Source organism: Dromaius novaehollandiae, chromosome 16, assembly GCF_036370855.1.
Source record: "Dromaius novaehollandiae isolate bDroNov1 chromosome 16, bDroNov1.hap1, whole genome shotgun sequence".
NCBI lineage: Eukaryota > Metazoa > Chordata > Aves > Casuariiformes > Dromaiidae > Dromaius > Dromaius novaehollandiae.
In genome coordinates, this window is record NC_088113.1 from 10,210,134 (window position 1) to 10,236,958 (window position 26,825).

The window sequence follows — 26,825 nt, forward strand, 5'->3', positions numbered from 1 at the left end:
GTGTTTACAGTTATTGATAAGCAATAAATCACTTGCCCTCTAACAGTTCCTCCCTATAAATCACCTCTAATGAAAGAAACAGATGGTTCCAGCATACAGCCATTCCTCACCACAGTCCTGAGCACAGAGAAGGTATGTCACACTAAGGGATCTCTGTTTTTAACTATGACCCGCATAGCGGGAGCAACAACAGGGCAACACACGCGGCGTAGCACCACGCACCGTCAGACACCCCGTGCAAGTGTGGCAGATTCACACCAGGGCTGAGCAGAGCACAGGGCTCCAATTTGCCCGTCCCTGGGCTTCTTGGGGCTGGACTCCAGGCTGCAGTCACCCATTGTGGTTAGCATCTCTAGTGCCTGGACCACGCCTGAAATGCCTAAATAGAGGGCTCTGATCTGCAGGCGTTGTCAGGCTGGTATCTGTCACGAGACCCCAAAACACAACATGACCATAATGTGATTTGGCTTGTTTCGAAAGAATTAGACTTTCTATAAACTTCTCGGTAAGAACCTCAAGCTCTTCCTATCACGGCATTAACTACTCTTCTAAACTAGAAGGAAAAGCATCCACATTCATGACTTCATCACAAACCAGCAGCCATTTGTCCACCTGAACATGTCAAAAACACTACTAAACTAGTGTGCTTTCCTTCTCTGCTGGTAAAGATACTAGAACTTTTTCTTTTTTTAGTATCTTTGTTTCCAGTTTAGCGTTTCAAACTACTAAGTAAAAGCACAGAAATGAGGGTGTTAATAAAAAGAATCAGTCTGTCACAGATTTGAGCACTGCAATGAGACATCTCAATAAACAGAAAACTGTTTTTCTCCAGGTACTACTTCAGTAGTTCAGAGCTTTTAACAGGTATTGCTTAGATCTTTCTCTTCTACAAGTATAATGTAAAATAAAGCAAACTTTCTTCTTACTTGAATGGCACTGTAATTCTACTGCTCATTCCTCTCTACCACTGGCTTGGTGATTTGTCCAGCTTCTACAACCTCCTGCTTGAAGCAGCAGCTGGCAGGACACAGTCTAAGAAGGAGGAACACTCTCTACAGCAAGAGTTCTTATACAGGTAATACCGAAGATCACACTAAGAGGTCTACAGCAAAGAAACTATACTACAAAACCAGTGAAATATTGCTAAAGGAGCACAATCCATGGAAAATCCAGAGGCTGACAGCAAACTGTGGCCCAAGCACTTGGACTAGACAACTGTTTATTAAGAAGAGGTTTAGAGCTGTGGGTTCAAACCAAGACCTTGTTCCACCTTCTGGGACTTTGCAAAGGCCCTTCTCCGCCCACCTCTGTCTAGCAGATGGTAAGATGGAGACAGGAGCTGCTGCTTGTGCATGAGGGCTCTGCTTGTGCAGCCCTGACAAAAGTGGCAGCTGATCAGCATCTGGCATTCCTCTTCCCCATTAGAGATGATTAACATCATCGGCTCATCTTTCCTACTTTTGCACTGCAAAAATTTCAGAAACAACAGTCCTGTTGTTTGCAGGACAGTCTTCCTGCTCTAGCAATAGAGAAACAGAAGATGACACTGCACTGAGAAATGATAAAGCCTATTTTGGGACTGGGGAAAATCACGCCAGACTTTCCTATGCAAAGCAAATTCCATGAACAGCCAACAAGACACTTCTCAAAGGGAGCTAAAGATGAACTCCTATAGAGAATAGCAGTCACTGCATGGAAGCAAGATCTGAAGCACAGGTTTACTCAAGGCAGACTGAAGCGCAGTGAACATGAGCAGAGGCCATTACAATAGCCATCTTTCATAGTTCTTCCACGAGAAGCTGAGGGATTTGTCATGTTTTCTCTACACCTGCTACTTCTGCAAACCCTGATGGTCTCAAGGATATACAGTAGGTTTACCATTTTTATTTATGCAAGGAAGAAATGTTGCTCCAAAGCTTTTCTGCTTCAATGAGTCAGCCTGTCAAGGCAGATCCTCTTAAGTCAAGAAGCGAGAATGAAAAAAACAAAACTATCGATTTCTGATAATTGTAGGAAGAGGAAAGCTCTGATTAACCAAGACTTAGCAGAAGCTGGTAAATCAACGTCTCCCCAAAGGAAGAAGGATACTTTTAAGAGGATAGACATAAATCTTGTTTCCAAATAGCAGCTTCCTGCCCAGAGCTGCAGCAGCAGGACACAGACTACCAGTGCAGAAAATGAGTGCTGATGGCTGCACTTCTCCACAGAGGTCCAACACGTGAACAGCAATGAACAGCTTTCCATGAAGCAACAACAGCAAGACCAGCTAAATGCAACATCAAGTGACCATACCAGTTAAACTCTTGACAGGCTCTCTCACACAGGCCAGAGATGGAAGGAAGCTATAGAGCTGCTGTAACAAAACAACAAAAAAACCCACCCCACAACACACCACACACATACACACACCCCTACACAACATGCCATGGAGGTTTGAGAAAGGAGTAGGAATATGCTATCAGACGAATTTACATCCCCAAATAGTATAATAACCTCAGCCTTGGAGAAAACAGCTTTGACCCCTTGCTTGGGGTGCAAAGCCTGCAAAGACTTGATGTCATGCAGCATTCTTGATCTGGGGACTGTTAGAGTTCTGGTGCTATTCTACCTACCTTCAAAAAACCCATTAGGATAGATTTAAGAAAGATATGAAAAAAGATGAGATAAGAAAAAAAATGAATTAGAGTTACAACAAAATCTGAGCTCAACAATACAGGTATTAGAAAACCCAGCAAAAGTTACATCATGATGGCAAAATTCAAGGTTGACAGGAGAGTATAAACTGCTACCCATTTTCCCCAGTGAAACTGCATTCATGAAATGGAACTGAAAAGCCTTCATAATTGTAATAGCTACCGTAAAGCATGAACTGCTGGAACCTGGTAATTTGCTAACAAAACAGGCTTTCAGTAAAATGATTAGTGATATAATACATAACATTTATGACTGGATGATCCAAAGTTTGGCCAGACTGAAGGCCTTTCAAGCACAGCCTGAATGGAAGAGGAAAAAGAAAAAGGAAAAATAGTGATCCCAGTATAGCCACAAATGATATTAGACTACCACCTGCTCAGAGCAATTAAAAAGGCTTTTAAAAATAAAAAAACAGTTTTGTTTGTGTTTAAGAGAGTAGGAAACATTGCAAAATCAATTTTGCTGTATATTACAGTACTACTGAAAGATTAAAATGAAAAAATGTAAAACATTGTCTAAACAAATCTAGCATTATTAATTTAAGTCCATGCAACAGTATGTGGCTAATGTTCACTGGCAAAATTAAATTCAACGACAAAAATGTTGAGATCTGATTACAGCAATTACAAATTCTACATACAATGCATCCTGCCCATTAGCAAACTACCCCTGCAGCATTTCCATATTAAAGTTTCTTACATTCCTCCTTATAACAAGAATTATTGCTCATAATCTGGTATTCTTTTCATGTTAAATAAATCATAATGTTCTTAAAAAAAACAAAAAAAACAACAAAAAAACTTGTAATCAAGCAGGGCTTAAATCTTTAGAGATCCTTGCTGAATCGTGTGTGGAGATAAACATTAATACCATCAGGCATTGACTAATCAGTTAACAATAACTCCTGCCTCAGACTTGGAAGGCTGGAAATACACCGAGTTTATGCCATCTCAGACCACAACCAGAGCATAGCTAGAGCATCACATTTTGGAGGAATGGAGTTCATCACCTTTTATAGCAGGATCTTTGGTGTTCTGCTCTGCAGTGGATGGGGCTGACTTGATGTCTTGCCTAGAATAGCTAGAAAAAACCCTTATCTAACATGACATTGCCACTGCGGTATAAATAGCTCCTTATTTGCCTGCTTCAGAGGAATAATTTTAGTCCAGAAAAGGTCAAATGGTTTTGCCACAGGGGTAAAGAACAAAAATCTTTTGTAATTTAATATTGTAACCCCCCCCCCCCTTTTTTTTGGAAGACGGGAGACTCCAGGTGCTGGTCACATAGGAGGGAGTGGAATATGGAGTAGTAGGCAAGCAATATATAGTTTGTCTGCAACAGCACAAAACAGACAACATTTCCATAGTTCTTTAAGGCTCAGGGAGAACTAGTATTCACTTAGCATCTCACTAACCTCATGTCTGCTTGGAATCCTGCAAATTCTGCAGACAAAGCCTGCTCAAACCTATCTATTCTGACAATGCAGAAATAAGTTATAACTGTAGTCAAGTCTAGGAGAGATGTACTTAATACAACTAATGAATGTATTTTTTTTCTTATTCCACACAGTTTATTGAATTGACGCTTTCAATTACTAAGCATTAATAAACATGACTTGTACCTGCAACTAGCCATCAAATTTACTCTGATTCATTTCTAGTCAAACAGGAAAAATATCCAGTTATAAGTCTTTGAATAGGTTATACAGCATGAAGTTGCTGTTACTAACCCTCAGTTAGGGACTGTACAAATATCCTTGTGTATTTATTGAAGTTGCTTTCTAGCATTTTTCCTATGCTACAAAAAAGAATGTGATTAGGTGATAAGTCAGCTCTATTACAGGTGATAAGTCAGCTCTATTACAGAAATTACATGCAAGACAGGCCGGTATATTCATGGTTGAACTAGAGAAGTATATGCAGCTAGGAAGTGAAATTTCTACAAATTTCTACATGAAGGTGACCCAAAGCCCAATTTATTGCTAGCTATTATTGCTTGCTTTCATTGCTTCCAGCACACTGGTAATCTATGCACATGGCAATATTTCAGTACTAATGGAAATCAGTAAACAAGGTCACATGCGTGTCAAACAGTTGCTTTGCACAATCTAAAAATACTTGTAGGTTCTGGTTGCTAGAATGGCACAGACCTTTCCTTCTGTCATCTCCACTGCGTATGCCACTCACTGGATGTAGCCTGCACCTCCAGCTCACTGTATGCTGGGTGGAGTACATCCTATACAGTGGAAATAAGGGTAATAACGGAGCTTGATATGAACTAATTAGAAAGAAATACAGTGACTACAAATTTCCCCATGGGCCATCTTCTGCAGACCGCAGAAGATTTCTCAGACATGCCAAAGCAGCCTCTCTTTCCTGGGAAATACGACACATTGATAAATAATTATTTATCATTAAATTAAGTTATAGCATGTATGCAGGGTGAACGAGATAAACTGGGCATCTGACTGGGACTGGAACAGTGTGGCTATTTTAGCAAAACACATTTATGCAGTGACTAAGTCCTCAGGCTAAATGTGATAAAGTGCAAAGGGCTACAAGAAAAAATGTGCAGCAGGTCCTCTCAGCTAGTTATCCTTTTCAGCCTAAATAGGAAACTCCGAAATGCAGGAACAAAGACTACAAAATTTATGTAACAGTAATAGTTGATACAATCTGTACAAGTGGAATGGAAGGCTCCAGCTATTATTCCAAGCTCAGAGCAAAGCATCTCCACTGCAGCCTTGTGTCGTGACTAGCAGAGAGATTTTGCTTTCCGCACTGCTTTATGAAGGTGGAGTCAATCTCACCAGCTAACGAATGCAACTTGACAACCTGAATCATGGGTACGAACATCGTAACGGTGTACAACACACTTAAAAAGTGCTTGCACTGAAGTATCATTGACAGAAAAAGAAGCAGACGGAAAAAAGTGTTGAACAGAGCCTGCATCTTCTGGCACTTTGAACTCAAGTCAGAGCTCTTCCCTCCCCACAAAAAGATTTAAATCATAAAATTTATAATTAACCAAATGTAGAACCTGTGGATCTCTTTTGACTTCAGAAACTGCCCGAAAATTCTGAACACACAAACCTTAGTTAAAAGGACTGAACTGAAGAGTTGAAAAAGGCATGAAGAAAAGCTCAGTATTCACATAGTAACATAAACCCTGGTGCTGAAGCTCTAGGAAAATAACAAGAAAATTCAATGGTTGTAACACTGTTTTTTTGTCAAACACTTCACATTAAAGATTAGCATTTTCCAACTGCCATCTGTAATTCTGGTTTTGATTTTAAATGTGTAACAGGAAAATAAAGCAACAAAGCTTCTCCTTTATGTCCTCAGGATTTTTACAAGAAAAGTATACAGATAATGGCTAATTACGTAACCCAGAAATAACTAAAGAAAATGAGTTTTTCAAAATGCCCCATCCAAATGCATTAGCAGTTAAAATCTCCTTGAGTTTCCATTAGTCTGTCAAAATAAGAAATAATCTTATAGCAGCTCTGACTAAAACTCTTAAAGATTGTCATGTTGATTGAATTTCAAAGTATAGACTTACAAATTCGTAGTCTCCATCCTGTGGTACTTTCCAATCAGATGAATTTTTTGTCTGGCCAGACACATTCTTCCCAAAGCTATTGATTTGATTCTCCTTCTCCTTCTGCTCAAAATATTCAAGGAATGATGGTTTGGCTGGCTGCATCGTTTCATCCCTCCCTGGAAATATTATAGAAAAAAAAAAAAGTCATTCTTGAAAAATGCACTTTCGATTATACTGCCTTACATCATGCCCAACAGTGATTTTATCTTTTTAGCACACTAAATCACGTAGTACTGCTAAAGTAGTATTTTGCAGCAGTTTTTCAAATAAAAAACTATTCCTGACTGCAAAGTGAGGAGACTGCGGAAGGCAGGCTCAAAATTCACCACACAAGTGATTGCAGTTCTGGAGACCTTGGCCCCTAGACCTGCAATCAGTCCACCAAAGCACGCTGCCAGGTAACCAAGCTTCATGCACTGCACGCTGCAAGTAAGCTGCTACTCACCGGAGGAGCCCTTCTTTCCTACCAGAAGGGTTGCATGCATTACCAAATATGCAAGTTTCCAAAACTAAACAGCTTTATTTATACATTGGCATTTAAAACATATGCTTTAGTCAATGCAGAAACCATAATTCCCAGGAAGTGGGTGTGGGGGGGGTTTCCACGAAGATATCAGCACTCACCAGGAAGCAAATTTCACACAAGAGTTATCCTAATAGTAACATAAAATGGCATTCAAATAGCCAAACATACGCCTAATTCTGGACTAGGGAAATAAGTTCACTGTCAAGCGCCATACAGTTGAAATAGATCTAAACTGTCAAAGCGGGCAGGCAACCAACTCAAAACACAAGCATACGCCATACGCACCCTCTCGCTCCCCCCTCTCAAGCTGTCCTTCGAATTGCTTGCTAGGTCTCCATAAGGCAGAGACTCTCATCTCAAAGTTTGTATTAAATTTGCAAGATAGTTCTCACAAAGACTTTAAGATGTTCAGCAGAGCCTTCCTCTTGCACAAGTATTAGTTACTCTGGAAGCCCAGTAAGACTTAAACATAGAACTGCCATCCAGCGCTCCAGAACGCCACCGGCAGAGTCTCCCTGATCGTTAGACAAGTGTTTGAATTCCCAGGTCAACTATGACATGCTTTAAAAAGTTATTTGTCTACAGACATGTTAAACAAAGAACAAATTTTTGCAAAGTCTAAGATATCTTGGCAGGATACTTGGCTTCTGATACTGGGGGAAGTGTGGTTTTGTATGGTCTGAAATGTCAAGAGCAATCTTGAAAAAGCACTGTATCACACTGCCTTCCCAGGGCTAGCTACAAGCTCAAGCATGGACTGAAGTGCTTATACTTTGCACCATGACAACAGTAGGAGCAAAGACAGATTATTCTACCTCTGGCAGTAGTTTCCTTTAAAAAAAAAAAAAAATCATTGTACAGAATTAGATCAAGAAAGACATCTTCAGACAGACTGCATGAAGGTCAGTGAGGAAACATGTCTGCAAAGTGGAGAACAGGTTTGCTATTGGGAATAATTACTGAAATACAATAGCAACCCAATTACTGCTAAGTGATAAAACATTTATTTAGAATGAAGTAAATATACCACTTGCATTCTGTGGCAGTCCAGACTGAAGCAGGAGGTAAGTTATTCATGTTATGGCCAATCATGGCAGTGTTTAACAGACAGATTTTGTAAAAAGAGATGGATTCATATCTACATATGCTGATCTATACACTGCTTACTGCGAGCTAGCCTAGGTCTCAAATAATCCAAGGGGGCAAAAAACCCAAACACATCTGAAGAAAGCTTGCACTATATGATTTGAAAATAACTGTTCGTTCAGGAGCATTTAAAAGTATTTCACTCAGGTGACACTGGAGTACTCATTTTCTTCAAGACCACTCACTCATACCAGAGACTAATTCAGCACGTCACTTAAAGTACCCATCCTTGTTTCCTCATGTCTCCTATTTTACCGAGGACAGCAATATTTATAAATATAACTAGTCACATCTACTAAACAACCTGTTGCAGCTTCACAGGATCCGAAATGGGCACATTCAAAAATAAGCTTTTTTGAATCAAATTCTGCTTTCACACAGAAATGAAACAAACAGGCCACAGGCACAGCAAATGAAGTTTTGGTGTTTATAACCGTGAGGCTGCGTTTGGGATACGGCGCCCGATTGTCAGCCCCATCGATACGAGAAGCTGAAAAGCTGGAGCAAGTACAGCAAAAGGCTGCTCCGACATTCACAGGGCTGGAGCGCGTGACGTCCGAGGAGAGAGCGAGGGCGCTGGGCTCTCGCAGCGGGGAGACGGCCCGGAGGGGCCGCAGAGGCAGCCGGAGAGGGGACGGAGCAGCCCGGCTCCTCAGACAGACATGCACAGCGGAAGGAGGGGAGGTGACGGGCACGAATTGCAGCAAGGAAATTTCGACTGAACGCAAGGAACAAAGTTTTCACAAGGAGGATGGTTATGCAATGGAAGAGCGGCCTAGAGTGACCGCACGAGGCCCTCAGCAGCCTGACCCAGCTTCAAACTTGGCCTGCCGTGGACAGACACCGGACTCTGCGACCTACAGCAGCCCCTTCCAGCCCTGCGATTCATGCGCCGGGTCAGACATCACCAACCTTCAAGTCACCGCAGTAGATGCATACAATCGTCTACGTTGAATAGCCGTCACCAATGTCAGTATATTTCTGCAGGTCAACATCTAATGTCGCATCTTTATTTTTTCAATAATTTTTCAAAAACTGATTAAAATACAGATTTACCAACTGACAAACAAGGAAGGGAGAAAGACAGTGTAAAATGAGAACTATCCAGAATACAGTTCTAGGATGACTGAAATTTTAATTGCTGTTGTGATCTCGCTCAGGGCGCATATGCGGCAAGGCTGACAGAAACGCTCCTGGAGACTGCAAGACAGTACACCAGCTCGGTTAGCAGCATCCTAGTAGGACTGGATTCCTTTTCGCCAGTCTTGGCACTTACAACAGTGCCAGCTTTCCAAAGATGATCTGCTATTAATTCAATACAAGGATCACACCGCTATATCTAAGATTTTGATAACAGGCAGCTGAAGACAAAATCAACCATTGCTATTTGCAGCATCAGATGCTGCTGAAAGATGACACCACACTAAATGTGTCTGCGCCAAAAAGCATTTAATTCCCTAGTTTGATAGGGTTAGACTAAAATACAAATCTTTGACAGAATGTGAGATCACAACTGTGGGAGAGAAGAGCCTTTTATTAGAAGGTCACCCTGTGGTGACAAGAAAGGCTTCTCCATGCATTTATTTTGGAACCCAAAGAGATGCCTATAGGGAGGAGCTGTGAGAGCTCCCTGGAGCCATTAATGGTCTACCATTGAAATAGGCAGTCATCTTTTTAAGAGCTGTATTAATGCCGCAAATGGAACACCAGAGCTCTGCTGGAGCCAGTCCAGTTGACTGCAGAACCACAGATTCAGGCTATCTGCGCAGAGCCGCAGGTGCTCGGAGGCCCCCTCTCCGTTCGACCTGTCTTACGATAAAGAACAGAAGCCCTTTGCAAAAAGCTCAGAAGTGCTGCCTGGTATAAATTCTTGTTTAGAAAAGTCTGCAAAAAACATCAGTTTTGTGAAAACAGAAACAGGTGGGTGCAAGGGTGGAGAAAGTAATAAAATGTTAGCAATAAACCTCCCTTTATACTTTGATACACTACTTTTTAAAATGAGTACCATGTTAAGTTTATTATTGATTTCAGTATTGTTATTTGCACTAGCCTTTCAGCACTGGAAAGCAAAGTCCAGCTGTATGTGGTACCAGGCCAGGTGGGACAGTCTTCACCCCAAACAGCCTAGACAAGCCACGAGCCTGCCAGATACAGGCAGGACACTCCAGGAAGCCAGCGAGCCAACATCAGCAAACAGCCAGTGGCCTCAGCACACTAAATCCTTTCCTCTTAAGCCACAGCAGGGACAAGTTTTAAGGAGCACACCAAAATGAAAACAACAATGTGACTTCATAGATTTTTTTCAAGGATGTCCTCCCTCCTGAATATGTCACCTGTCTGGATACCTGAGGGAATGAAAGGTCAGTCTTACTGGCTGACTGCAGCACACAGACCCTTTATACCAAACAAGAAATGACAGAGAAGGTGCGAATAGCCATGAAAACAATGCATTGGTATTTCCATGCGATGTTGCGGAGAGAGTAGAATAAAGAAGGAGAAACAGCACAGTCAATTAACTAGCAAAGGATTTACTTTTTGCAGCAGTAGAGAGTATCAGTGAGACCAGATCGTTCTGTATAATCTAGTCCCAGAAATCAAAGCAGTCATTTTGTTGATTTTGTCAAATTAGCTCTCACAGTTGAAGATTTTCAGAAGCTCACCAGTTTCAAAGGAAACGTCCAAAAGGGAAGTGGGATTTACAGTGTCCTTCAATCTATCTGAATAAGATTGCTCAGTAATGAAACTAGAATTTCAGCTTTATCTAAAATTATTCTTCTCTACTCAGTCTTGACAGCAGCAGAAAAATCCTTGTTTTGTTACATTTTCCTTTTCAAAGCAATTGCTATTACATATCTAGGGTGAATTCTAGAGTCACAAAGCTTGTCATGAGAGACATACATAACCTCAGGAACACATTTTGTGTGTTCTTTATTCAAGTCAGTTAGGTTAATACAGTGTTACTTAAAAGACTTGTTCTTGAAGCCATGGAAAGAGATTTCTTCCCTTCTCTCAAAAAAAATTGGAGCTGGAGTAGTGGCTGGGAACAAGCAGGAAGACCTCATTGCAGATGTGTTTTGAACTACTACTGGAACTAATGGCAGATTTTAAGAACCTGCAGCCATACCAGTTTGATAAGGGGCACATTCATCTACAAAGAGTATAATTTAATCAGCAGCCATTAAGTGATGAATTACTATACTAGCAATATTAAACTAAAGAAATGAGATACTTTGTACTCATATTTTTCAAGATTATAGGAGGCTGCAGTCTTTAAAAAGGCAATTGTCCTCTGCTTTGCAGAATACTTGCATTTCTGTGAACGGCGTGTCAAGAGCAACAAGGCCAAAAATTTTGATATTGACTGACTTGTGCTAGGCAAGCATCCCCAAGACCCTCAGCAAAGCTCGGGAATCCACACCCCCGCGAGCAGGAGCTCAGAACTGAGCTCTGCAGAGAGGCAAAGAACACTCAGGTTTGCTTTAAAGAAAGCAGAGCTATCACTGCCTTTCGTCTGACATAAGGCCAGAAAGGAACCCCTGGGACAACATGCTCAGTCTCCTGCTATCGCATACAAGATCCTACAGCCCCTTTCACAGAAGGAACAACATCTATCATAAAGCAACCATTTCTTTTTGTCCTTGCTGTTGACAGGCTTGCTGTTCTGCTCCTAATTCCCAGTCTAGAGTTTATTGGTAGCCAGTGCATATGCACTCGATCTTGGGCAAGCCTTAGCTTTTAGTTTTGCAAACCATTATCCCCTCTCTAATGCCTACACTCCCTCCTTGCCCATTTATTTAGAGTTTTCATGGCCACACTCACCCTTCATTTGGCTGGTCTAAATAAGCATAGATCTTTCACTGACTTCTCATGTAACAGGCTCGGTCCCCAACAATCTTAGCAAGCTTCTCTCTGCTGCTTTAGTTTGAGTTACATAACTTTAAGGTTTAAGCTACTCAGAGATTTAGGATGCACTGAACAGTGCCTGATGATTATGTGCAAGCAACATCTCATTAATATTAAAATTTCAAATGGAACTGTAATTTTATTTGCTTCAGGCTACTTCTCAGAGAATCACAGATGAACTTCAGCAGTTGGACAACGCAGTTTGTACAGTATTAACAGGACTGAGTCATTTTATACAGCAGAGAAGAAAGATGCCAACTTATTCAACCAGAGCAAGAAGTGCTCCATCATTAATGAATTCATCCCATAGCAACATAAGCTGAAATTTCCCCACATTAAGTGCAGACCATACAACACTTCATACCTATTGAAGCTTATGAGGACAAGTCTTCCCATAACCATGGCCTGTCTCAAACTAAATCGAAGCAGAACATGCCTGACAGGTCATACTATTAAGAGGGAGCTCCTAAATGTTCAAAATCAATCTTGGGTATCTTAACTAATCTCTTGTGACTAATATAAAGCATCAGAGTCACTTGAGCTACCAACACTTACCAAAGCTGTGGAATATATAACGGAGGATTCTTTCCAAAGGAGGAGAAAGTTCTCACAGTTACGAAAGCCATCTAAGACCAGATGACCTGCCCTTTGGATATCTCATGTTTTTTTATGTAAAAACTCAGAAAAGATCATAAACACACTGAAGCTTTCTTCCGCCACCACAGATTTTCAACAGATGCCTATGTCTTTCACCTCATTTGCTTTAATTACTACTTTACTCCAGCAACTACACGAAGTGACATAAGCAGCGAGATGTGAAGGTGCATCAAGTGAACGACATTTCATCCTCTGCATCGTCTAGCTCAGGTTCTGATCAATCTTAATGAGGAACAACCTCACTGACAGGGCTGCAACCTGCAGGTCCAGCACCCTGTGGGCAACAGCTGAGGCTCCCCAAACAGCTTATAGCCAAGTAAGCATCTGCTAACACCCTTGCCGGTTCATAACCTGGAAAATCAACTGCTTATCCAGAGAGGCCAGAAAACAACATGGCAATGCAGATTTTTTCCCCTGAAGCTTGAAAAACTGCTGGTAAAACAAATTGTTTCTATACTTCAGAAATTAAGAAATTTACGATTTTAGAGAGAGATTATTTCTGCTCACAAGGAAAGCTTCCTCCATGGTTTATTTTGATCCGGTAGGAAGCAAGTTCATTCTTGGAAGAGACACCAGGTCATAGCTTGTCTGCACACGCAATTTGCAGTATTTTGGGACAGAGATGCACCTAACAGAAATGCTTCACTACTCTTTATGTCTCAGTTGAGTCTCCTGAAACAAGCTGCCTCATGTACCACTATTCAAAAAACAAAACGAAAAAACTGCCCACCACCACATGGCACTTTCTTGGCATTACAACAAAATGACAGCACATACAACTCCTCCCATTGATCAAAAATACTGCACTTAGATCCATTCCTGAGCCTGCCATTAAGATGAACGTCAAAAAATAACCCAGCTTGAAGACTTACCTGAGAACATTTATATTCTTGACACCTCAAGAGTGGAAATATAATACTCCTTACAGTTACAGGAGAATTTGATCAATGTAGGGGTTTCTAAAACCAGTATGTTATTTAAATGCAAAACATAAGCTGTTTTACAGTCTAATTATGCCTAAATTGACCAATTTATTTTAAACACAAAGCTGTACCACTATCCATTAATAACACTAAGTAGCAAGAGGCTGATATCAAGAGTTACCATCTAAGAAGAAAAACAGAGGAAAAACAAAGCCAGTACCTTTGACAAATACATGACACAAATGTTGACAAAATGTGGAGCTATTCTGTATAGTACCCTATTATCTGTTTGGATAACGCACAACTACACAACTTTGGAGAACTACTGACATTAAATCACCTATAGCTACCTCTGCCACAGCTCAGTAATATTTATTCATTTATAACATTAATCCAATCACACATACCATCTAAATGCTTTCATGGAGCCATCCATGTTCATTCTGCTGTTCATTTCAAATTACTATTTTTACAGCCATTGCTCTACATGAAAAATTGCAGGTTAACTAGTAGAAAAAAAAGTGTCCTGAATCGTGGCACTAACACTTCTCTTGTTGAAGTTTCATCCACCGGATGCCTCACATAAAGCCACCAACACTAACAAGCTTATTCTGAATCACTTTTCTAATAGGAAATTGCCAAGTTTGTATCTCACCTCACTTAAAAAAAAAAAAAAAAAAAAGAAACAAAAAAACCCCCCACCTCCCTTTAAAGGGAACATATCTTTTAAAAAGGACACAAAAACTTCTACCAGCCTGGGCATGATAAAAGCGAAACAAAAACCAAAAACACCCCTAACCTTTTAGAAATTCCCATCTTAATCATTCACAAACTATTAAGAGTTTTCACCTGTACATTACATTACCAAGGGAGAGGCAACAGCATTACTTCAGCTTCTGGTATCTCTCTGCACTAGATGTTCTGCTGAACGCGTGCCACATTAACAAAAACTCCAATTTTCCTTCCCCTCTTCAAATCCCTCATTCGTCCAGACCCAAGAAACAGACGGCTCCTCTCACACCACTGTTCCAGTTCTACACTCTCCAGTATTGTTTTATTCGGTGCCTAAACAAGTAAGAGGCACTTTAACATGGAAAATAGGACAGATTCAAGTACTAGGAAAAGTAGAACCTATTTCACTTGGATCTGATCGTCTTCCATTCCAAGGAAGGCAATATATTTATCTGTTATATTATAAAATTATGTTTCACTCTTTAAATCTGAGACAAACTCATATCAAGTTTCCATTATCTAAATACTTACTGCAAATAAAAATGTAGAAAAAGCAAAATAGAGCATGAGCAAAATGCTGCAGCATTTACCAGCACTATATATTCTCGCACAGGATAATTAAAAGAAGAAAAAAAAAAGATGATTTCAGACATATTCACAGTTTGAACATTATTCCAGTTCCCAAGCACAATGAAAATGTCTGTTATTACAAACAATTGTTCATCCATAGTCCTCCAGCTACTTCTGAAGTTTTCCTGGAAGAGTTAAACCGAAATCCATACGTAATCTGTTAGCAATCGATTTATAAGTAAAGTGCGTCACTATGCAATTTAGTATCTGTAGTTTCAGGCAATCACTTGAGTGCTTTCGAAATGCATAACTGAATGCCACAGTGACATTTTTTAATGCTGCCTGAATATTTATATTGGTGGTCCAGGTAAAACAAACAAACAGGCAAATGAAAGAAATTAAGCAAATCGAATTACAGCTCGACTGACTGCAAGACTAACAAAACTTCCCCTACAATGTAAAATACTGGATTTAAAGAAAACTTGTAATCTGAGCCTGAAAAGTCATGAGTTGATTTATGCAAGAGTCACTTTTACTAAGTCCTATATTCCATTACAGATGGAATATAAACTTTCAAGGCTATTGGGAAAAGTTGTTGATTAAAGATATATAAGACAGCCCTGTCTAAAACATCATGTTTCAGTGTCCCATAAGCACTTGTGGAAACTTTTTTTTTTTTCCTTTTTTAGTTAGGAGGAAGGACTAGATCATCAGCTAAAAGGCTTGCAGTTAAATAGCCCCAGACACCTAGGAAAGCTAAATTCTCCTAGTAGTGCCACGCAAGAAAAATGAGAATTTCTTTATTGACTTAAAACAGGTTTTACTGTGAGTCATAACACAAATTGCCAAGTAAAATATAGACTTTGAAAATATGAATCAATGAAGCTTCTTCAAACGCAGTGGTTTCCAAATAGCATTATCATCTTTATATTTAAGATTACAAAAAGCACTTGTTCCAGAGAGTTCTGCAGCAGCCCGATGAGCTTTACAGTTAAAACAATTTAACTAAACTTTAAGAAAACATGAATATGCAAATAATGAGCTGAAAAATAGAACTACAGGCAGCTCACAGGAAGGGTGTTTGCAAGCTGCTAAAAGACAGCTGCCTGGCCATGCCTCCAAGAAACAACTGTAGAACTGCCGTGTGCAACAGCAAGGATTGCTACCAGGTAAGAAGGAGGCATAAGGTGTTAAAAAAAGTTAAATTTTAACCTCATACAGTCATCTTCATTAACACCAAGTTTCTTGGAGTCAAGTTACAAGTTATTAAAATGCAAGACAACTTGCAGTACAGAAAGCACTGAGTGCAGCTGGGCTTCACCAGGTCTTGCTATTACTGTACCAGGGTTGGACACCATTTGCACCCAGGACTTCAGAATGCTTCCTCTAGGATGCAGGACTGCTCAGGCACTTCACCTCCTCGGCTCCCACCACCATCACACAGCAGCAGTGGAAGACCACAGAGTTTCTAAGAAATCTGAAGTCTAGAGGTTGTTTTTTTCTTTTTTCTTAAGACAAACTCTAGTCACACAGATCTGGATCTCTTAGAGCTTGTTCTGGAGCTCCCTCTTGAGGTTAAATGCTACAATATATTAAAAAATTGCAAAATCCTCACAATTGATTCTACTCAAAATGAGTTGGGTACATCCTTGCAAAAGACAGACTAAGGGTATCCTTACAAACTGTGGTGGACAGAGTTTTGAGGAGAGCGTTAGATGCTTCTGAGTTACAAGAACAACAGTCTTGGAGACGGGGAGAAGATAAACACCTTTTAAACATAGGAAGATAAATGGAAGAGGCAAGTTTTGCACCTTTGGTAGCCAGTGCAGGAGCACCACAACACACCATAACGCCTCTGTTACGAAACCATGAAGTGGAACACTACACAGCTGCAATGAAACACCAACAGTGCTTGTTATTCATAAAGAAACAGCAGCTTCATTTGAGTTATTCAAGGCTGTTAACATGTCCCACTCTCTCTGGGTGACCTTTTAAATTATCGTAAATGTCCACACACACCTGATTTTCCCATTTCTCTCCCTGCTGGAGTTACCCTGTTCCACAAAAAGGGGAATATGGAAGTGTAAACCCAAGAGCATTACTCCACTGTCTTTCTTGCCACAAACTGCCACGCAGGCTGATGCCTTCGTTTTTTAAATGTGTAGAATTAGTGTTGCTGAAGTTTGCAAAACTCTTTAAACTGGCTCTAAAAAAATTTCACGCTCTCCATTTACGGGGACAGTATTTTTCCACAAGCTCTAGAGGGCCCCCACATGGAAAAAGCTTTCAACACAAAAATTCCTGAGAAAAGGATATTTCCAAATTCTCATAGAGAGGCTTTTCCTCTCCCACAATAGCCAGAGCTTTAAAATCAGATTACCAAGGAAGACTTTGGAAGTGCATACGAGCTGAAAGAACAAGCCTTGCCTATTAGAGTCATGTTTTTAGTACTGCCAAACCTCACTCAGCACTTTCCTCCACACACGAGCTAACAGCCATGCTGGCCTCAATGCTACTGAGATCCCAAACTCTGTGGGAATGGATTTCCCTAAGAATCTGTACCTTACAAAAGGATTTTTTTTTCCTTCTAGTCATAATTCTCCAATGAGGCTCTCCTCACCATCTCTTTGATTAAAGAAACATTTTTAACCTTTTTCCAAGTCAAGCTGTGAAGTCTTCCAGAGACCATCAGGGATCAAAGGCACACACATCATTTTAAATCTTACTTTCTACAATGAGACCATAGTCTCAGTGAGCTTTTCTATTTTAGAACAGATTTCAACTGGAATGTCTCAGAGCTGTACTGCACTGTTTATTCAGTTGCTTTTAGTGATTAAAGCAACATAATAAAAGGTATATAAAGCCTAGAGAGATGCTAGTTCCTATCACTGCACGCCTTGCTCTGTTTGAAACGTGTAAGATTAGTTGCCATTTCATAAATATAGCCCATGATTTGATGCATCAGTTCTGAAACTGCCTTGCTGTTTTCAAGGTGCCAGCTGCCAGCCTGGTCACCTCCTAAAGCATCACAAATGTTTGGATTAATCCCTTGCCAGATTTTCCCTCCCCTCTATTTCTTGGAGGAAAAAAAAAAAACCCAAACCAAACCAAACCACCCCCCCACCAGGTAGAATCAGAACATATTCTATCAATGCAGAGACTTGTGTACATTGTGCACAACTCATCAGCTATATCAATTACAAAACTTAAAAAAAAAAAAAAGATGGCTTAAGTTAAAACTTGGACCTAAAAAGGGCATCTCCTCTCTACTGCCAGGGGGCATTTGCCTAAGTTTTAGCTCCCTACAACCAAAAGACACCACAATAAGCTACCAAAACTATCAAAGCTGGCTGGGGATTAGTTGATAGCATAGAGCAACATGTTATCAAAAGGCACTGGAGCTAGGCTATAGCTGCAGTAAAGTACAAGCTACCTTGAAGAACTTCACAAGTAAGAACTTTCAGCATGCGATTCATTATTAATTGGACACCTTTAGCTTTATTTATTTCCCTTCTATAGGGCTTTTGCCCTACAGCTTTTAGAATATACATATCATTGCTTTCCCTCCAACGTGTAACATGTCTGTTAGCACATGTTAGCCCCCAAGCAATTCTGTTCAAGATGCTTTCTTACTTTTCATGGTGCCTTCTTCCTCCTCTTCTTCCGTGTTTATCACCATTGTACCCAGCTGGGATTCCAAGGTGCCATCATGCTCTATCATAGTGTTGGCCCCGCCACTCAGCGTACCGACAGCTCTTATGGTACCAGTTTCATCTCCACTCGCCCTCACCATGGTACCTGAATCAGTTTCATCTTCTTCCTGTGCAAGGATGCCATGAATACGTTTTAACCGATTGCGGAGGAGTGGCTGTATTCAAGGACACCAGCAAGTCTTACAAATTCAAATGGTTTTACAAATATACATGGAAGCCAACGAGATGGAATATTTTGCTTTATGCACTTAGTTCTCTCTCTCTGTCATCTCCAAACAGGTGATGGAAGGTCTTCACACTTTTCTGCCAGCATGGTAAGCAAGGGTACAGACATAAAAATCACCAGAAGCTTCTCAACACAACTGAGATCTCATTCCTGATCTGGTAACCTATCCCTAACAGCAGATTACAATACACAGTCAGTAATTAGTATTTCTATTAAGACTGCCAGTTAAAATAGTTGACCTAAAAATGATACCATTCACTGAAGACTCATTAGAGAGTCATCAGGCAGCAACAGTTCTGAGTCTGTACTGCATAGGCACATAACAGATAAAAGCCATTAGCCTACTTTTTGAAGTCTGCCTTTAAAATTAGGTAGTCTTACTTGCTATAAACTTCAGAAACACTGAAGCAAAAATGAACTGAATTTGCATATCTTTAAAGAGAAATTAAATAAGTTAACAAAATCTAGTCATTTTTTCAGATTAAAATTGTTTCTTACCCCTTTTATAATATTAATACATGATAACCAAATGGAAGTTTGAATTATTGGTGGCAAGGCTCAAAAGATTAATGGTCTGTATCATCACACAAGCCCCTGAAACAAATTCTGGTTGGATGACTTCCCAAAAGACAGTTATGCTTTCCTCAGGAAGTATCTATTGTGACTAAGATATCACAAAGAACGAGGTCAAAATTTCTACAATCTATTTAGTTTCTTGGAAAGACGTGCCTGGTACCTAACCACAACAATCATCACTTCCTAGGTTTAGAGCAGAGTTATTAAACCTAGTAAAATGAGTTTCTATGCATCTCACCTTAGAGCTAAATATTAAAAAAAGATCAAGTTTTGTTGCAAATATGAAGTCCCCAGTTCCTTAATCTGTGTGTGACTATAGGCTTATTCATTGGAATTAGTATTAAAGGGAAACACAGGTCTGGCACATCAAGCTATAATACTCCCTCTCACTGACCCTAGCAGGAGGAAGTACACCTTTCCACACTTTGGCATTCCATGCATTTTCTTTGTTCTGCCAAGGGTGTCTATACAACTCACTTCCCAATCTCTTAAACCCTTAAAACCAGTAGCACGAAGACAAACCACATAAGATGTTAATGGAGAAACTGTATGTTTTACGTGGAAATGGGTAGGTGAGAAAAAGTAATACTTATATTTTTTTAATCTACACATCATTCAAGCAAGATCTATAGCAGAAATGCCACAGCACTTGGGAAGTGCTTGTGAACACTTTTCTGCTAACAGATATGGAGTAGAGAAGCTTCAGGAAAGCACACATACTAATGGGGACCACTCAACTCCACTAGTGACACCATTTCTCAGTAATGTGACCACAGATCAGTTAGAAACGAAGGACTGAAGTTAGGAATAATACTCTTCTAGTCAACATCATGGCAACATGACCAATACAATTACTTCCACACTGAATAAATATGCAGTCCTAAACCGGAAAATTGGATGAACAATGTATTCAGCACAGATCTGTGTTCTACTGTGGAACATGCTATTCAGATCTAACATCTGAAAAGGACTGTGCCATACAATGCCTTTTATTGCCCATTTATTCAGGTTGAAACAGGCAGAGGCTCAAATTAAACAGCTTTCAGCATGCTTTCCATATTCACATGCTATAACCACTAAAACAAAGAGCCCAGAACTTAAATTCACAGCAATCCCCTGAACACTCCACATGCCCTCACCTCAGATTTCTGTTGCTTGCTCCTGTGTGGTAGAAAGTTTCTATAAGGGGAGTTCTAAAGCACAACAATAGTAAAACAATACATCATACTCATATAATAGTGCAATACAGAAATTGTTTTATACTAGGAGAGCAGTCTAAGACCTGAATCTACAATGAAAGATTCTCCTTACTGTATGAAGAATATAATCACATTGGGAAAATGAACTAACAGCTGTTTTCATACGTAATTATACAGTTCTGTTCAGTCACAGGTCTTTAGCTATACTCTGAGCTAAAATACTAAGCCAGTAAGCCATTCATGCTGTCTCACCTGAATATAGAGATGAAGCAGGGATCAAGCATCAGGTTAAGCAACCATAAAGTAGAAAACTCAAGAGAAGTCAAATCCAAGGGTAATTGAACAAAATATTGCAAAGAACAATGATACAACAAAACAAAAAAATAAAGCAGCTAAGCCTTATGAACAGAGCAGAAGTTCGGACTTTGTACAATGGGTGAACTCTGTTTTAGAATAGTATGCAAAAGACAAATTCCTTTCTATACATATGTACGTATACACACAAAACTTTGTGTCAATTTTGCATTGTTTCTATAAATACTCACCGAATTTTCTTCATCGTCTTGATCTAGTTCACGCTGTTGTGCTTCCTGACGTTTTAGCTTAATATCCATTGCTTCATTAATCAAATCTCGCAGAATTGACACCCCTTTGGCACTTTTAACAAACGGATGCTGAGAAGTATATTAAAAATAAGTAAGCACTACATCTGAACCAAGATATAACAGTAAAACATTGTTACTACGGCCCACCACCAATCAAAATTAAGGTTTAACTCAACACCAAATACATTATTAAAAAAAAAAAAAAAAAGGAAATTCAACCCTCCTCTATAGTACTGGAGATAGCCCCCTTCCCCCAACAAGATCATACTCCAAAGGCATTACTACTGTGAGACCCTGGGCTCACTCCCCTCCTGTAAACTTTCCTTCTTTCTTTCCTTAACAGCTTAGCTGTATAGAATCAGTTACACAGATTATCACCACACCTACACCCCTCTAGTCAATACTTTCATTTGCCCTCCCCTTTTCTTGTGTTTTAGAAGACAGTCTCCTGAGAGCACAACAGAAACCCAAATGCTCCTCTCCTGGAACATAAAAACACTGACACAACATAGGAAAGTGAATAAAAAAAAAAAGCCACAGCATTTTTTTTAAACAATAATAATCTGAGAAAAGTCCTCTGCACTTCGACAAAATTCTGCTCCTAAATTTCTGTGGGTGACACTACTACATGTAAAAATCAAAGGCAAACTGAGGCGTTGTTTGTGGTGTAACAATAACACAAAGATGCTCATTTCTAGACTATGACTTATGGCTCAAGCAGAACAGCTTATATTGGGATAGATACAGTGGTTCCCATTTCTGCCTTTCATTCAACTCAGAAATGCCTTCCCTCACTATAGACAACACTGATTTTCATTACTACACCAAGGAGCAACTTACAACTGCTTCAAGAACTGCAGGAGTAGAAGCTTCCAAAGGAGGATCAGCTGGGAGAAGGGAACCCTATAGTCCCTACAAGATGTGCCATGTCAACTCAAGACTAGCATAAAGCATCAGCATGCTTCTTTCAAAAACAAAGTGCTGATGAAAATTTTAAGGTGCAAAGAAACAACCCACAGAAGACAGACATAGGAAGCTGGAGTCATGCCTTATTTATAGGGAAGAACTGAAAAGTTGAAGTTGAGTGCAAGGTTTTTAAATCAGGTATTTAAAAGTAAAATCTGTAGTCAACAGGAGCAGCAAGAAGTAAAACCAACAACAGCCACGCAGCACTGCCTACACTGCGAGCCCATAAGAAGCCCTCCCTTGACATTACAGTCTTGTAACAAAGGGGCAGACCTGTAGAAGCTGCGTGGCAGTGGCACGTTGCTCAGGGCTCTTAACAAGACACTGTTTTACAAAGTCCGTGAAATTGTCTGACCAGAGTTCTGGTTTCCGAAACGTCGGAGGTGGATTGGTGGGAATCATGAAAATTGCCTGAAAACAGAAGGACATTTCAGGTTTCCAAATAAGGTTTAAAACCTCCTAATAATACAACATAAATGTGCCTAAATATATACAAGTACTAAACAACAATACGCATTTCAAGACAGCTACTTAAGAGCTTGTACATTTTTTTATAAATTTGCTCAGAAGGATGAAGTAGTGAGAAATCACACTTCTCCTGCTAGGTGCTTAAGCTTCCTTCCGAGTCATTATATGCCCCAGGAGGAATGAATTTGCTATTTTTAAGCATGTCTCTCCACATCCAACACTGGGAGTTTCTGCTATGTCTCGACAGAATAGAATCATGGTGCAGATCCTCTTTTTCCTTGTTTAATCAACAGTACAAAGAACTGACAGACAAGAAATCATTTTCTCAAAATTAAAAGCAAGACAGCATCATGTTAACAAATTATGCAGCTAGCTATAATAGCAAATAACTTCCAGCCAGCAACACGTTTTCAGAAGGCCACAGTTCTCACCCTCATAGGATGAATATCAGCATATGGTGGTTTGCCTTCAGCCATTTCTATTGCAGTGATTCCCAGAGACCAGATGTCTGCAACACAATTATACCCAATTTCTTGAATCACTTCTGGAGCCATCCAAAATGGGGTCCCTATAACTGTGTTCCGTTTTGCCATGGTATCCTAAAAAGAAGAGTAGGATAAAGATCCACACAACAGCTATTTTCTTCCTGTACTAGGCACAAGCATTGATTAATGAATTATTGCCCCTAATTATCTCTTACTTGCACACATACATTATTAGATTCAGCAAGACTGGGATATGGAGGGCTGCAAAGAGCATTTGAAATATGCTTAGAGAAGTTTCAAATATCCTGGAGAAAACAGCAAATGCTACTGCAAACAATTGTCTAGGTACAGGTGCTTCCAAAGAGGAAGCCTTGCTGCTCTAATCTCTTCCCATTACAGCATCTCATTATGTTGATGTAAAATGCTAAAGAGAAGTTGTTCTGAACTGTTCAAAGCTACTAGAAGCATAACAGGTTAACCTTAAGGTCAACCTTAAATGTAGGTTTAAAACAGAAACTGAAACATACACAACCAAAAATCATGCTTTTACTCACTGTAAGTTGTCCTGCCACTCCAAAATCTGCAAGTTTAGCATGTCCTTCTGTATTTAGCAATATATTTCCAGCTTTGATATCCCTGTGTATTTTCCTCATAAAATGCAGGTACTCTAATCCTTTGAGTGTTGATTGCACTATTGTAGCAATTTCCTCTTCTGTGAGCTACAGAAAAGAAGAGTTACAGCCAACCTATCAGTTGCTGCTCTCTAACACCATCATGTAATAGTCTGTGCGACTCTGAGATTCACTAATTGACATTTAGTTACCTTCATTAAAGGTTGCCATAACAACTACTGGAAAATTAGACATATTTTCAGTTAACAACTTACAGCATTATGTAGTAGAACTAGACTGCAGCCAGCTTACATACACAGGCACACCATTTTTCACATGCCATAACCCTTTCACAGCTAGCTATTCTTGTTCTGCAATAGTCAAGGTAAGGCAAAGTAGAACCTGCTATTCAGAATCGATCTAGGTTTTGCAGAAAGCTAACAGATCATCTTATGCAAAATCAGCTCAACTGATTAAACTGATCAAATTTTGTTATTTGGATAATGTAACTGGCTTCCTCATTTTTAGGGGAACAAAGGACTTGCATCTCATGTTGCAGCCCATGTTGGTGTTAGACAATGAATACATCAAGAGAATTATGCCCAAAGACAAATGCACAAGCTATTCATTTTCCTTGAGCTGCTGCACACCCATATTCCCTGTTTATAGCATTCAAAGGAAGGAGGACGTACGGTTTTATTTCGTAATCGAATAATATCAGACACTGATCCAGCACCGCAGTATTCCATGACTATCCACAGGTCTGTGTTCTTAAAATAGCTGCCATAATATTTGACCACGTGAGGACTACGAAACACGAAAAAAAGAAAGCAAAGGGTCAGATACCACTGACCAACATCACTGAATAAGCAAAAGCAAAATCCCAGAACAGATTTTAGAAATTCAGAGTCAAAGCGATGCTGAAACCCTGACTAAAAGCATTCCAAAACAGTCTGAACTTGCACAGGGCTACTGTAGTCCTGCCGAGCCTCTTCCTAGCACTGGTGGTCATCTGACCTGCCCATAAGCCAGTCCAGGGAGCTAAACCAGCTGAAAGTAAGTCCTGCAAAAATAAGGAGTGATTAGCCTTCATCTGGTTTAGTTCCCTGAACTGGATTACAACAGGGTCAGTGCTGTGGCAAGCAGAGGCCATGTCTGCCTCTGGTAAAGCTTTTGCAATTAAAATTAAAACATTATAATGTAAAAAATTTGCTGGAAAATAGCTACTGCGTCCATTAAGAGGAATCTTCCCCCATTACCATATGCACCTCCTTGTTTCCACAATTTAAAAAAGAAGCATGATGATGATGATGAAGAATCCAGTACAACCTAAGACTGTTTCACAGTCAGCTATCTGCCTGTCCAAGAAGCAAACTAATAAAGCGTATCATAATTAGAATAACCATCTTTGGAAAAGGCAAAGCAAAAGGATATTGGAAAGAACCATCCTGATTTTGTTGGAACAAACCTAAATAGCAGAAGTACAGTTAAGCTAACTTCCGCTGAATATTTTCTAAAGGAAAACGTGAGACCAGCCCCCAGCCCCCCTCCGCCCCCCCCCCAAAAGTTACATCACATTGTATCTCTAATACCTGCACAGAAAGCATGATTCTCCAGTGATTCACTCCATCTGATGTTCACAACCGTACATGACTCATTTTGGGCCTTACAACATTAAGTTTTAATTTCTTTTAAGCAGAAACCTATTAATGATTTCTGAATTACACAGTCAGATTTTTCATGAGCAAATTCTTGAAAAGGTGTATTTTGTTAGCCACTAGCAAATCACTTTCATTTAAAAATAGCTTTAACAGGAGGTCTTCTGCATCCACAAGCTCTTCACTAGCTAGCTCAGTGTAACATCTTTTCCCATAGAATCATGCAAAGTAAACTACAACAACCCAGAGAGCCAACCATCAGCCCGCAGAGCTGCAGGCAGGAGTTATTTTGATCATGGTCAGAGCAGCACACAGCTTGCAATGCACTGTAACCTGCACAGGCAGAAAATGGCTCTGTGAAGGACACTTCTGCCACCCAAGCAGATGACAGCGTGTAGCCTATGCACATGCAAGAGTAGTCATGCATTAGTGGCTCTCATCCGCGTGCCCCTTAAAAAAATAAGATCTCTAACAGTCTTCTAGGTTCATACTGAAGCTTGTTTATAATTCATTACCCTCTTTGGGCATGGAAAGTGCTGTTCTAACACACAATCAAGTTACCAGTGTTCAACAAGTTACCATGCATCAGGAGAACAGCAATAACTGCTCACACGCTTGGCTCTTTGCTGGCAGCAAGTGCAAGGTTATTTAACTTAGTTAGCTCAACGCTCTGCTGTTGCAAGCTAAATTTTTGTTGTCTTACCTTTGCTTGGATTAAGACTACCCAAATGGTCAGTTAACATGACTCAGTTGATACGAGGTAACTTGATCGTACAAGTCCAGCCTTTTAAAAAACATTTAAGGCAACATCATGGCTTTTATGTGATTAAATGCCATATCACATGCAATACTTTTCTTTACATATCGAAAATGAATTTCAAAGCATACATTTACCTGTCACATTGCTGCATTATGGATATTTCCTTTATTATCTCCTGCAGGTCAGATTCCACAGGAACTTGTTTAATTGCAACAACTTGACCTGTTTCTTTATGAATAGCTTTGAACACACTGCCATAGGAACTATGAAACAAAATAATAAACAAACACTGAATAGAAGGACAATATTTAGAAATTCAAATGTTGTGGCTTTACTTTCTGCAAGTGCAGACGTCAGGAAAAAAATTAAATTACCCTTCTGCTAAAAATATTTTGTAATTTAATTTAAATAATCATTCCACTAGGTTGGAATCACTATAAGAACATAATAAGTAACAGCACACTGAGATAGTCACAAAGGAGCCAACCATCCATAGCTCTGGAATGGCCTTTTGCACAACAAATCCATCAAACATGATTCTCCTGCTCTGCTCAGAGGTTGACTTGTCGTTGTCAGCTGTGATCTGTATCATTTCCAGCCTCTTTACTTACAGCAGTCAGCAAGATTTCTCACTCAGTTTTTCAAACAAACCACTTAAGAAGTCAAATCTCTCATTCCTTGAGCGTTCCCAAGCTGCTCTGCATTAGCTAGTGGCACAAGGAAATGTAAGTTCAATTCCACTGTGTGGATCTTCTGCAAGAGTCAGCAGTCTCCTACAAGACCTCTGGAGTTCCCATACAGCCC

The 26,825-nt window shown here is 39.9% G+C and overlaps 1 protein-coding gene across 1 annotated transcript in view; it reads right to left on the reverse strand.

Moving 5' to 3' along the window:
• STK4 (serine/threonine kinase 4) overlaps positions 1-26,825 on the reverse strand; it is a 48,750-nt gene that overhangs the window by 18,981 nt on the left and 2,944 nt on the right. The window contains exons 3-10 of the mRNA XM_064521436.1: positions 26,156-26,284; positions 24,296-24,410; positions 23,547-23,711; positions 22,939-23,106; positions 22,313-22,450; positions 21,014-21,142; positions 18,388-18,574; positions 6,256-6,413 (exon numbers count right to left, since the gene is read on the reverse strand). Coding sequence (XP_064377506.1) covers positions 6,256-6,413; positions 18,388-18,574; positions 21,014-21,142; positions 22,313-22,450; positions 22,939-23,106; positions 23,547-23,711; positions 24,296-24,410; positions 26,156-26,284 — 1,189 coding nt within the window. The remainder of the gene's footprint in view (positions 1-6,255; positions 6,414-18,387; positions 18,575-21,013; positions 21,143-22,312; positions 22,451-22,938; positions 23,107-23,546; positions 23,712-24,295; positions 24,411-26,155; positions 26,285-26,825) is intronic.